We start from the raw sequence: 13,580 nt of genomic DNA, 5'->3' as shown, positions 1-13,580 counted from the left end.
GGGGGATCTCACTACTTTAGTGCTCTGCATATAATAAATTTTTTATTAATATTGTTGTGCTGACTTGCAGGAAGAAAAGGGAGGAGGGGTGAGGGGGGATGGCTCTAGAAAAGTAAGATAATAAGAGGCAAAAAATAAACATTTCCTGATTTTCTAGACAACAGGGCGTCAATCACATACAAGGCAGTCTAAATCAATTGCTAATATAGATGCACTGAATGCCTGTTTACAATGCAGACCAAAGGAAGAGACTTCGGAGAACAGCTTTCTTTACAAGTTAATTCAGGGATGGGGGAGGCTTAAAAATTAGAATTAAAAGTGTTTACCAAGCAACTGAGTTAACTTCCATATTCTTAACAATTATGGGATTATTCATTTCAGACATAAATTTACTAGACCTGCAAACTGCATCTTAAAATATGCAAAAAAGAAAATATGCTTTTTCAATCAAATCAGGGTCTAAATGTGATTCATCTAGATACAGCTGAAAAATGAATGTAACATTTCACAGCACAATTTTTAAAATTACTACTACTTTTTTAACATTTATTTTTGAAAGAGATTGCACAAGCACAAGTGAGGGAGAGGCAAAGAGAAACGGAGACAGAGAATCCAAAGCAGGCTCTGTACTGTCAGCGCAGAGCCCAATGTGGGGTTTGAACTCATGAACGGTGAGATCATAACCCAAGCAGAAATCAAGAGTCAGATGCTTTACCTAATAAGCCACCCAGGCACTCCTACTTACTACTATTTTTTTTTAACAGTGTCAAGTTTCCCAAATGGAGGGACAAACTCCAACCATACTTCTTAGCAGACCCTGTTGGTTCTCCTCAACAACCATCTCACTTTGTCTTGGTAGGAGAGTCCCCAGGTGTTCAGAGGTAAATCTTGATTAAACTATGCAATTGTGTTAACTGAATTTCCCCTTCTAGAGAGTGCCAGAGGAACATGTGATCCAGTCTTAGCCAATGAAACACAGGAGGAAGTCTGTGGGGGAATTCTAGGAAGGTTTCCTTGCTCTTTCAACGGGACCTACATGAGGAGGGGCCCTCTCTTTCTACTGCAGGCTATCCTATCTCAACATGAAGCCTGGAATAACCACTAGCCTAACAATAAAAGCCACATTTAGAGAACAGAGGAGGCAAGAGAACAACAGAAACAGAGTTGTACAATGTTGGAGCCCAACTTTTTGTAATATGAACAATTAATCTCCTTATTGCTTCAGTCATTTTGAATTGGGCTTTCTATTCTTTGCCATCAAAACCACCCTTACTGATCCAAGCCACATTCATACCCAAGTTTGTAATTATAATTTGTTTTCTCTTCTAAAGGCATATTTATTTTCATAGTCATAATATATATAAATTTGGTATCCATCTTTTCCCATTAACATTATCATCAGCGTTTTTCCAGTTTTTATATGTAATCTTTACAATTAGCACTTTAAAATTTTTTTTTTTTTTAACGTTTATTTATTTTTGAGACAGAGAGAGACAGAGCATGAACAGGGGAGGAGCAGAGAGAGAGGGAGACACAGAATCTGAAACAGGCTCCAGGCTCTGAGCTGTCAGCACAGAGCCTGATGCGGGGCTCGAACTCACGGACCGTGAGATCATGACCTGAGCTGAAGTCGGACGCTTAACCGACGAGCCACCCAGGCGCCCCTACAATTGGCACTTTAGAAACTACCTAGTATCTATTAAATGAAGGGACCTCTGTGTAGTATCTTATTGCTGGATATTTAGGTCTGCCTCCACAATTTTGAACCAAATCACTTTTACAAATATTACCTTAACACACACACACACGCACACTCAAAGACAGTGACCACATGTGTATATACACTTCGAGATAATCATTCATAAAAGGCAATAGCAATGGATGTCTTATTTTCTTCTTAAAAAAAAAAATCTTCACTCTAATAGTCAGATAATGCCCCAAATCAAAGCATTTTATATCTGCCTTATCCTGAAGAACAGACTGAGCTCAAAATTTAAAATCCAGCCAGGAAATGTATCAAATTTGGTATTGCTAATGTTTTTCAGAACCTGTTACATAGAATCAAGATGCAGCATTTTTTTTTTAAATGCAAGGGACAGCTTTCAGCCAACTTTTTAATTAACAATCATTTCAAACACCAGATGGACTTCAAAGAGTACAGCCTGTAAACAATTGTCCCGCAAGTCTGCTGCCTCCGTTTCAATCAGGAGACTGGAGTGGGTACGTGCATATGAACAGCTTAGCATGATGACATGACAAAAAGTCAGATCTATGCATCATTCTTTCTGGTAAAATCTCAATTATTAGAGCATTATCATTATATACAGTACCTGTTTTACCCAACGGCCATCGGTCACCTATGGGTGAGTTCCACTCAGCTGCTTGTAACAGAGAGTATTAGCACAGCATCAAATTTCCCCATCTGCCATGCCAACCAATGACTAGAAAGTGATTTTGCCTTCCTAGTCAGGAAGCTCTAAATTACTGCAGGGTACTGGGAGGAATCAGTTGCCTGTTAATTCTTTCTCTTGAAACAAAAATAGGGGCGCCTGGGTGGCTCAGTCAGTTGAGTGTCCGACTTCCACTCAGGTCATGATCGCGGGGTTCGTGGGTTCGAACAGCTCAGAGCCTGGAGCTTGCTTCAGATTCTGTGTCTCCCTCTCTCTCTGCCCCTTCCCCACTCGCACTTTATCTCTTCCTCTCTCTCAAAGATAAACATTTTTTTTAAAATTTTAAATAAATAAATAAATAAAATAAACTGAAAAAGAAACATAAAAGCAACCTAGTTCACATGCAGTTAATACTCATATTCTGGTGAACTAGGTTGTTATTACCCCCACACTAGTCAAATGAAAAAGCGTGGTGCTATTTCCTAGAATGACACAAAATTACCATAGATAGGCATGGCGTCTGCTTGATCCCATGCCTGGCAGAATTAAGTCACAGAATGATGGACTCAGTCTACATAATCACCCACCACTCCATTCTAGATGGGTTCTGATGTCCTCCTCTGGTTTTCCCAAGTGTGACAAAGGGTCTTCAGCATCCAAACCACCTTGACCTGACCATTCAGTAGAAAAAGCACATCCCTGAGACAGATGGAAGGATTGCTCAATCAGGGTTTCTGAAGGCTAGAGCCTAGGTATCTGCATTTTAACAAGTCCCTTAGGTACTCATTACGAGAACAAACTCCCTGGGCTGATTCAGGGTATTCCAATTCACCAAACGATTCTTTACTACTAATTCATACAATTAGGGCCCAGGCATCATCTTTCTCACTCCAGACATTTGAGCCACTGGTATTTCCACACCCTGCCCTAGCTCACCTGCGATCCCCCCAGCGCCCCTTCAACTAGGCTTAGACCAAATTTCTACCTTGAAGGCACCAACTTCCTCATTTCTCTCAATGCAACTGGATACGTGACTCTGGCCTCCAGTTTATTTTTTAAAGGAGGGATCTCACTACTATAAATTTTCTTTCCTTTTGTTCTAGTTTTTTTTTTTTTTTTTTTTTAAGAAAAAGAAAAAAACTTTGGACATCTTAAAATCATAAGATACAGGAAATCATGTGCATTGAACCAAAAATAATTCACTTTTTCTTTCCTTTTAGACTAGTCCTTAAGCTACAAAAAATGGGGTCATCAGACAGCACATATATTTCTACATGTTTATATAATTAAAGAACCAGAGCAAAATGAGCTGTGACATGAAAATGGACACTACCTTCTAATGTTGTTATGAGAATTAAATGAGAAAACTAATATATAACCTGCTTAGCCCAGCATCCAACACGGAGTGAATGCTCAATAAATTCTAGCTGTTACCAGGCCAGGTCATTTTGGTACAGGCTCAGAACTGGAAAAGTTCTTTGAATTAATCTATTCAAAAACTGCTTTTCTGCAGCTAAGGAAACCAAAACTCTGGGAATTAAGAGTCTTACTCAACACTACACAACTACTGCCAGAGCCAAAACAGACACAAGTGTTTTTTAAAGCACAAATCCATATTCTTTTCACTACTTCATGACAGCTTTGTTCACCCTCTGAAGGGTATTGTAGGACCAAGACCAGAAAGCCATAAAGTTCAGAAAATGCCAGTCATTTTGAAGGTATGGATCATGCCTAATCAGAACGTAAGGGGTAAAGGACAGGATGGGAAGCTTCAGTTATCAAGACTGGGTCTGTGAAAGTAATTAATTATTACATAGACAGCCAATTGTTTTCCTGTACTTTTTTGCATGGGGCATTTATCTCCCATCTTGGGTGGTTTCTTTTGTTTCTCTTGTGTTCAATTGCTTTGCCCCAGGAAGTACTACACATACAACTATGCAGTGTTTGGGATTCTGTCTGGTGAGAATTAGCTATGAACATAAAAACATCGCAGAGTCTGTGCTGCTGTTAGATTTAAATTTCTATTCAACACAAGATGGGAAACAAAGAACAACCTACTGTCCTCATTTGGAATATAAAGTTAAAGGAGTTACGTGTCAGAGAGCAATTTACCACTATAGTGTTTTCACTTTAAATTCCACTTTTCTTTCAGTATATATATATATATATATATAGAGAGAGAGAGAGAGAGAGAGAGAGACAGAGAGAGAGAGAGAGAGAGAGAGAAAGAGAGGTTTCAGTATATACATATACACACATATTTCCTAAATATACATTTAAAGATATGAAATATAGTACAATAGCAGGAAAGCAAAAAAATTTCCAAGGTTTACTAAACACGATATTTTACCACAAATAATCTTACAGTAAATAATGAGACAATGCTGGGGCTCTTTGCCTGATATCACCTCAATTTTTTTTATAGCCACATTGGCATTCTGTCCATGAAACACGAGTATAGCAATGACTTCATTCTCTAGGATGAAGGATAATTGATCTTAACCTTCCTATCACTTTCCTTTAACTCAAAGCTAATGCAATTCAGATAAATAAAAATGTCTGCAGGAAAAGAATGGCACTATGAAAGCTAACCTCCAAATCACCTCCAAAAGGTACCAAGTACAACATATTTCAGAATCCCAATTCATGAAATCCCTGCCCCATAGCTGAGATGGAGAGCTGCCAAAAAGATGTTTGAAGGGAAATTCAAACTTTGAAGGACATGAAGTTTTTCTTTCCAGCTATTAATGGGGGGGGGGGGGGGGGGGTGCGAGCTAATATTAAACAAAGCCTCAACAATTCAAAATGAAGCACTGTTCAAAGGCAGATCATTCACTTACATTAAACCTATTAATATGTTATCATTATACCATAAAACCAAAACATCTTACCAACTTTATCTCTTGATGTCACCAACTAATCCCAAATGCCCACAAATAACATATGGAGCTAAAAAAATGGCATTCTTGAAAACTTAATTTGACTATGTCACGTTGCTTCTTTCCTAAAATAGTTACTATTCCTATCTCTTTTTCCTTTCTTTTCTCTTCTCTCACTAATCATATTTACCATATTGTGCCCCAGAACTGAACATCACTTTGGCAAGTTGTATTCTGGCCAGGAGACTTTGCCATACTTTTTCAAACAGAGGCCAGTGGTGAGAATAAAGGCAAAAAGATATATCACATTCTTCCAAATCGGAGTCTATGGGGTGGGGGGAAAGTTATTGGTTGTATATTAGATTTAATATTTCCCTTTCCAAAACTAATAATTAGAAACTTTATCTCCGCCCTTACTTTGCCTCTTTCTTGTAAATATGGTAACGCCCTCACGGCAAACTACCCTAGAGAACACACATCCACCTGACGAACACGCACACACAAACACACACAGTGGCCAGAGACGGGATCCAGGAACCCAGAGTGCAGCACCTCTCACGAAAACTACCCTCACGACAACCTTCACACACAAAGCTCGCCTCGCTAATTTAAAGTCACGGTACCAGTGCGCTTTGCCGGTGCCTCCGCGGCAGCCAGCCATCCCGCCGGGCAATGCAAACGCGAACTCTCTCACACACTCTCTCACTCGCTCTCTTCAAGGAATACCTAAAGCCCTCGGCACGCCAGGCTGGCTCCCCGCCAGTCCCGAGCTGCCGCCGCCGCTGCCCCGGGGCCACTCACCGTGTCTGCAGTCGCAGTAGCCCCAGTCCACCTTGCCGTGGGCGTTCCCATAGAAGCACCAGGGTCTGCCCGCACCGTCCGGGCTCCGGCAGAAGTTGTGGCGCTGCCCTCGCAGCTGAGCCCAGCTCGCCGGGGGCGACCGTTCGAGGAAGGGTGGCACCTCTGCCCAGAGCAGACACGGGGCGCCGAAGTCCGTCACGTTGACCCAGGGCTCGCCGGCCGGGCAGTCCCCGGGGTGCGGCCCGGGCGTGCGCCCGGCATGGAGGGCGTGCAGGCGCTGGGCATGGGGCGCGGGCGGGGGGCGCGGGACGCGCGGGACGCGCGGGAGAGAGGGCGACGGAGGCGTTCTCTGTTGCCGCTGCTGGGTGGGAAGGTAGTAAGGGTGCGGGGGACCCGGAGGGAGCGAATGGCGATAACGGTGGTGGAGGGGATACCTGAGGACTAGATCAAAGCCGACCACTTCGGGGAGCGCCCCTAAAACCAGAGCCACCACGAAGCGGGCGAGCGTCATGGTGCCAGAGCAGCAGGGTTTGGTCCATGCTCCCCCGCTCCTCCGGTTCTGAAGAGGAGGAGAGGAGGGGGCGGAGGCGGGGCTGCAGCGTCCCTCGAATCCCCCACTCGAGTCCCCTCCCGCCCCCCGCGTGCCGACCGCCTTTCCCTCCCCACCTCGCCTCCCGCCACGGGTCCCGCGACGCGCCTCCGCTCCTGCCCCTCGGAAGCAACAGTGGGCCGTGAAATTTTGAGCTCGCTGAGACCAGGCTAGTGCAGAAGACTCGCAAAGAGAAGGCGCGGACTCCGCCGGGAGTGGTGGGGCCTGAGCCCCAGGTAGCCAGCGGTGGCTAGAGCCCGGGAACTCTGCCCCCTGGCTGCGGGCGCGGGACGCGCAGTCTCGCCCAGGAGCCGGACCTCTCCGCTTGGCCCCTACCGGGCTCCCGGCTGTCGCCGTCTCGCCGTCCGGGCCAGACCAGCTGCTGGCACCGCCGCAGCCTCGCTGTGCCGGAGCCAAGCCCGAGGGTGACAATGCGGGGGAAGGTCTTGGCTGCCCCTGGCCGGCAGGCAACACGACCAGAGCCCCGCGTCTGGCGACTCCCAAGCTTGGCACCAGTCCCTGTAGCCGTCTCTCCTCCACCCCCATGCCCCCATGCCCTTGTCTAGTTTTCCTGGTTTTTAAATCTTCAGAAGTGTGGATGGATTTAGCTACAACTCTCCCCTGACAAGTCCCAGTATAAAAGTTAACAAAGCACGAGGAATGTTGAAGACATTTTACTGAAGTGTGAGCTCCTCAAGGACAAGACCACGTTTGATTTAGCCTTATATCCCGGTGCTTAACACTGTGCCCAACACTTATTAGACTCCAATAAACATTTGTTGAAATTAAATTCCTGAACTGACCCAGGGAAAGGAGCTTGAGCCTTTCTACTTCCTGCCTCCCACTTTCCACCGGGTGCCCTGGACAACACCAGTTGTTTGGTTATTACTGGGATTCAGTGAGGCCCTCTTAATACCAAATTTCCTTTCTAACCAGAGAAGACTTCATCCGTCCGGGTCTCCATCCTATCCAAAAGTCCATCCCTCTAACACCTGCCTCGTTTTTACAGGCCAAGCGACTTAAGCCTACACATTTGCCTCTCCAAAGTGGCCCCACTGCTGGCAATTTTGAAGCTGCAGTATTGGCTTGGCCTGACCTTAGTAGAGCCTTTCAACAGCCCCTCTCCCTCCCCAAAGAAGTTGGTTTGGAATTTTTTTTTTTTTAATTACTGGAGCTGGATATTTTAGGATTTCTCCTTTCAGTTGTTCCTGACCATGCCCCTGAAGGTAAACAAGGAACAGGAAGGCCAAAGAGATGGTAATATTTTACTTTCTGGTAACCATTTGCAGGACCATATTGCCCCATAATATAATGTACCTCGAAGAAAATGTGAGCGTAACTTAAACATTTATTGTTAAAACCTAGGTTTCAATTAGAAACTGATTTAATTCCCTAACCTCGCTCAAATAATCCATTTTAACTTTCATGAATCATTTTATTGATTTTTTTCTCCACTCCTATTTAACAAAATATTTGATTTCATTTCACAATGAATTGGGTAAAAAGAATCTTAGGAATCCCAGACTGTATTTGTCAAATCTTTATTCAAAATGTTTTCAGGGGCGCCTGGGCAGGTCAGTCTGTTAAGACTCTTGATTGCTGCTCAGGTCATGATCTCATGGTTCATGAAACTGAGCCCTGTGTCGGGCTCTGTGCTGACAGAATGGAGCCTGCTTGGGACTCTCCCTCTCCCTCTCCCTCTCTCTCTCTCTCTTTCTCTCTCCCTCCCACTGCTTGCTCTCTAACTCTCAAAATAAATAAATAAACAATTTTTAAAAAGATGTTTTTATCCAAGATGCTTTTATGCATTATTTTGGTTTTTTTTACTGATACTTTCCTGGCTCCAAAACCATAGTTAAAAATGGTACTTGTGAAAGAAGTGAAAGATGAAATAGTTCTCTGGAAGAGTTTGATTTACTTATTTAGGGTTCACCAATCACAGATTCTTGATATAATAGGGGACAATTCCAATAGGAGTTGTCCACTTGCTTCTCCACCTTCTGCCACCCGATTGGGCAGGGAAAGCTCATTGTGGGATTCTGGCTGGCCTGCTTAGATCCTGCCGCACTCCCTCACCTATATGGCTCCTCAACCAATTGTTTTCACACTTTGTGGGGGGTCTACTGGCAAACCTAGTTCTCACACATTTGTGTACCTTGAAGAGAGGGAAATAATGAAAGAGAAGATAGTAAAAGGGAAGATTGTTGGAACTCAATTCCAGAGAGGAGAGATGCTTGGGCAGGCTGGCCTCTCCTCCAGCGCCTGTATGACTTAAGAGGAGCTTGAGATTTCCCAAGGCCTACTTACATTTAACAGATTATAAAGCTGACATGTACAAAGTGGACTCACCCACAGAAAATTCCACATCTGGATTTAATCATCTACATTTTAAAATATCTTTCCTACACAATAAACTGGCATTCAGGCAGTTGGACTGTGAATTTAGGGGCCTCCATTTGGGCTTTGTCCTCTATTTTACAGGCAAAGTATGACCTAAACAGACCTGTGCTCTACATATTACTTCCCTCTTCTGTTAATATCTTCCTTTTCTCTCTTCTGTCATTCCTCTTTGCTGCTACCAACATGCAGATGTTTAGGATTTCCAATTCCCAATCCAATCCCTGAAATGCATTTCTTTCTCCCACCTCCACCACAGCACAGTGTGTGTTTGCGGGGAGGAGGGGTGTTTGCAAGGAGAAATTCTCTCCTTCTGCCTGGATTAGGCACTACCTAGCCACAGCACTCTCCTCAGATTCTCATTACCTCTATCAAAGCCAAAGGAAAGGGGGAGGCAACTCCATCTGGTAACAACTACAAAAACCCCACTGCTGATATTTTTTTTTTTTTTCCTGTCTTGCAATCCCTTCAGCAGAAACAAAGGAGCAACAAAAAGGAACTGACAGAAACAAGTATTTGACACCTTGCAGGCATTCCCCACCACAACACTTAGGAGGCCCCAGGAGGTCCCCAAAATACCCCTTGTCAGTTCTGCGACCTCACTGATTTCAGTCCCCAGAGCTCCACTACCCACAGCCTCAAAGCCTAAAACCTAGAAGAGTGAACAGGGGAGTCTGCCTGCTCATATCACAGAAGGAAGGGTGGGCAGTCTTGGGGGGTAGGGGTGGGATACATGTATATCTGCATATCTGTATTTCCTATGCCAACTATGTTTTATGTATATAAACATTTGGTTTTATGGTTGTTTAGGAGATGATTTTACTGCACATATGTGATGGGTTGAAGAGCTCTTGTGTTGTTCTATTTGGAAATACAACCACTATGCATATTATTTTTACAGACTTCCAAAAACCAGTATACAAAATAACTTTTGGGAAAGTTCCATTTGCAATTTGGGTACTGCCTGTATTGGAAAAGCTAGGAGTTTTTGAACTTACGGCATAAAATCAGCATTTACTTGTACAATACCAAGTGCAAGAAATGTGTTAAAAGAACACTGAGCATTGCTCTTTCATATAAAAGGGGGGTGGGGATCAAATATGAAAGCCTGTGTAGGAACTGTTGGAGATTTGAAATTATAAGACATTATCAGGCTGATCTTTTAAAAATATTTTATGTTTAGTAATCTCTACACCCAGCGTGGGGCTTGAACTCACAACCCCAAGATTAAGAGCCGCATGCTCCACTGACTGAGCCAGCCAGGCACCCCAAAATTTTTATTTATTTATTTATTTTTAAATTTTTTTTTTAACGTTTATTTATTTTTGGGACAGAAAGAGACAGAGCATGAATGGGGGAGGGTCAGAGAGAGGGAGACACGGAATCTGAAACAGGCTCCAGGCTCCGAGCTGTCAGCACAGAGCCCGACGCGGGGCTCGAACTCACGGACTGCGAGATCATGACCTGAGCTGAAGTCTGCCGCTCAACCGACTGAGCCACCCAGGTGCCCCTTTATTTATTTATTTTTAAAAAAAATTTTTTTTTAACGTTTTATTTATTTTTGAGACAGAGAGAGACACAGCATGAACGGGGGAGGGGCAGAGAGAGAGGGAGACACAGAATCAGAAGCAGGCTCCAGGCTCTGAGCCGTCAGCCCAGAGCCTGACGCGGGGCTCGAACTCACGGACCGCGAGATCGTGACCTGAGCTGAAGTCGGACGCTTAACCGACTGAGCCACCCAGGCGCCCCTATTTATTTTTTAATGTCTATTTATTTTGAGAGAGAGAGAGCCCGAGTGAAGCAGGGGCAGGGAGAGATTAGAATCCCTTCACGCTATCAGTGCAAAGCACAACTCGGGGCTTGATCTCACGAACCTTGAGATCATGAGCTGAACTGAAATCAAGAGTTGTAAGCTTAACCAACTGAGCCATTCAGGCGCCTCTCTAACCTTGGTATAAAATTTATCTAACCTTGGTAATAAAAACCCTATATGGAAACTAATTCTATGGATTCATTTTCAGGACTACTCAAATAATACACACTAGTAGATATATATATATATATATATATATATATATATATATATATATATATATATCTCAAAAAAATAGTTCCTTCAGCCTTGGAATCAAACTGATGCTCAGTCTGGCTCTAGCTCTAATTGTAGGATCTTAGATGAGTTCCCTTACTTCCCTAAGCCAAACGCTTGACAAAAGGGACAGTAATGGTACTGTAATGATAAATCCCTGTGTGGAATAATTGAGATAATGCACATAAACTGTTGAACACAGTACTCAATAAATGCCAACTATAGTATGGTAGTAGTATATTATCAGTAACTGCCTTTGAATTCTTAACCCCTCAGATTTAGCCACCCCATGAAAACCTATGAACAAAGCAGGAAAATTTATTCAGAGCTCCCGTCCCACCAAGCTTGTGCCTCTTAGTATACCTCAGTAATTCCCCTCTTGGATCAGGGACAATCACGAGCATGCTCTAAGCTCCACTCACCTGAGAGTTTGTCCTCTCAGAGGTCTCTCTACCTCTCAACAAGTTTGGTCCCCAAAAGTCAATGAAACACTAAGTATTTTGGGTTAAAACACTTTTCCGGGGCGCCTGGGTGGCTCTGTCGGTTAGGTGGCCGACTTCGGCTCAGGTCATGATCTCGCGGTCTGTGCTGACAGCTCAGAGCCTGGAGCCTGTTTCAGATTCTGTGTCTCCCTCTCTCTGACCCTCCCCTGTTCATGCTCTGTCTCTCTCTGTCTCAAAAATAAATAAACGTTAAAAAAAAAAATTAAAACACTTTTCCTGAGGAGTTTGCCAAAGTACGAGTGATTTTCAATTCCTCAGTTGCAAGTGGGAATAAACAGATTGGAGGAAAAGCAACACTAGAACTGCTCGTGAGTGATCTGGGAATCACAGAACCCAGTGCTGAAAAAGACTTAGAGCTCCAATTTTCTGTCAAATGCAGAAATCTTTGCCCAAAACCTCCTGATGAGTGGACTTCCAGCTATTTCTTGAAAACTACTGATGGGGAAAATTCTTACTTGGCAGCCAGCATACTCCATCTCTAGAAAGTCCAAATTGTTGGAAAAATCTCTGCTATTGAGTCAGAAACCTACTTTACCTAGCTGTGATTCTGTTTCTGTTCTACTGATTTAGTATTAGACCTGGGTTCAAATCCCTATTAAGTTTTTTGTTTCTTGGCCTCCAGGGGGCACAAAAGACTCTCCCCCACTTCTCTTAAAGGACCTTCAAGATAGAGATTTGCTGAAGGGGCAGATCCAAGAATAATAATTAGTATACACTACTAGAGTCCTATTATCATTTAAGATGTAAATACGTCTGTATTCACATAAATAATCAATGCCCTATTTTCCTTCCTTATGCTTAGTGATTTTCCTCACTTCATCTTTGGATTCTTAACCATAATGTTGAGATTTGATTATGGGTTGAGGTTGAAAGGGAGAGACCGAAACTGGTTACCTGTTTGGCCTAGCTACTAGGAAAATATTTTGGGGTTTGGGGCCAAACCCCAGCTAATTGTAAAGAGCCTGCATTTGCCTGGATTGTCCTCAATGCAAAAATGTCCTCTGGGGAATGAACTGCCTGAGGCAATGCATGTGGGTAGGGGTGGAGATAGGATAAAGGGATCCTGGCTCCTAGTCATCCATCATTCACTACTAACCTTTCTAAATACAGTTTGCTTCTCTGTGATATAGAGAGAACAATTCCACTTAACAAAGTTGTGAGAATTAGAAACTGTTATTAAGTGCTGGACAATGAGCAAATGACTAACATTTGAGTGTGTGAAGACAATTATCAGGACCCTCCGGTTTCTTCTAGCAGCCAAAATGGCAGGCAATAAACAGTCACTGAACAAATGAGACCTTCAGATAAAATGCAAATGAGCTTATAAATTTTTTTATAATATGGTAGCATGGCTACAACAAGAGAGATCACAAACCAGCAGCCAGCAAGATGGATGTGCCATCCCGATATATTTTATTTGGTACAGAATTATTTTTAAATTAATTTTCATGCATTTTAAAAATCAGTCGTTTGGGGTGCCTGGGTGGCTCAGTCGGTTAAGCGTCCGACTTCGGCTCAGGTCATGATCTTCTGGTACGTGAGTTCGAGCCCCACGTCGGGCTCTGTGCTGACAGCTCAGAGCCTGGAGCCTGTTTCAGATTCTGTGTCTCCCTCTCTCTCTGGCCTTCACCCGTTCAAGCTCAGTCTCTCTCTGTCTCAAAAATAAATAAACGTGGGGCGCCTGGGTGGCTCAGTCGGTTAAGCGGCCGACTTCGGCTCAGGTCATGATCTCGTGGTCAGTGAGTTCAAGCCCTGCGTGGAGCTCTGTGCTGACAGCTCAGAGCCTGGAGCCTGTTTCAGATTCTGTGTCTCCCTCTCTCTGACCCTCCCCCATTCATGCTCTGTCTCTCTCTGTCTCAAAAATAAATAAACATTAAAAAAAATTTTTTTAAATAAATAAATAAACATTAAAACAAAATGTTTAAAAATCAA

At 43.5% G+C, this 13,580-nt stretch overlaps 1 protein-coding gene across 2 annotated transcripts in view; it reads right to left on the bottom strand.

Moving 5' to 3' along the window:
• The window catches only part of PRSS12 (serine protease 12), a 76,012-nt gene extending 69,130 nt beyond the window's left edge, over positions 1-6,882 (bottom strand). Inside the window, exons 1-2 of one of the 2 annotated variants that reach the window (XM_042935638.1) lie at positions 6,737-6,882; positions 6,071-6,629 (exon numbers count right to left, since the gene is read on the bottom strand). In XM_042935638.1, the coding sequence (XP_042791572.1) occupies positions 6,071-6,581 (511 nt within the window). In that variant the 5' untranslated portion in view covers positions 6,582-6,629; positions 6,737-6,882. Of the gene's footprint in view, positions 1-6,070; positions 6,652-6,736 lie in introns of those variants that run through there. The other variant, XM_042935639.1, reaches the window with a different exon arrangement.
• Positions 6,883-13,580: the final 6,698 nt, after the last annotated feature.

This window comes from Panthera leo, chromosome B1, assembly GCF_018350215.1.
Source record: "Panthera leo isolate Ple1 chromosome B1, P.leo_Ple1_pat1.1, whole genome shotgun sequence".
In the NCBI taxonomy this organism is placed as follows: Eukaryota; Metazoa; Chordata; class Mammalia; order Carnivora; family Felidae; genus Panthera; species Panthera leo.
The sequence above is the reverse complement of the archived record's forward strand: the minus strand, read 5'-3'. Positions and strand labels throughout refer to the sequence as shown.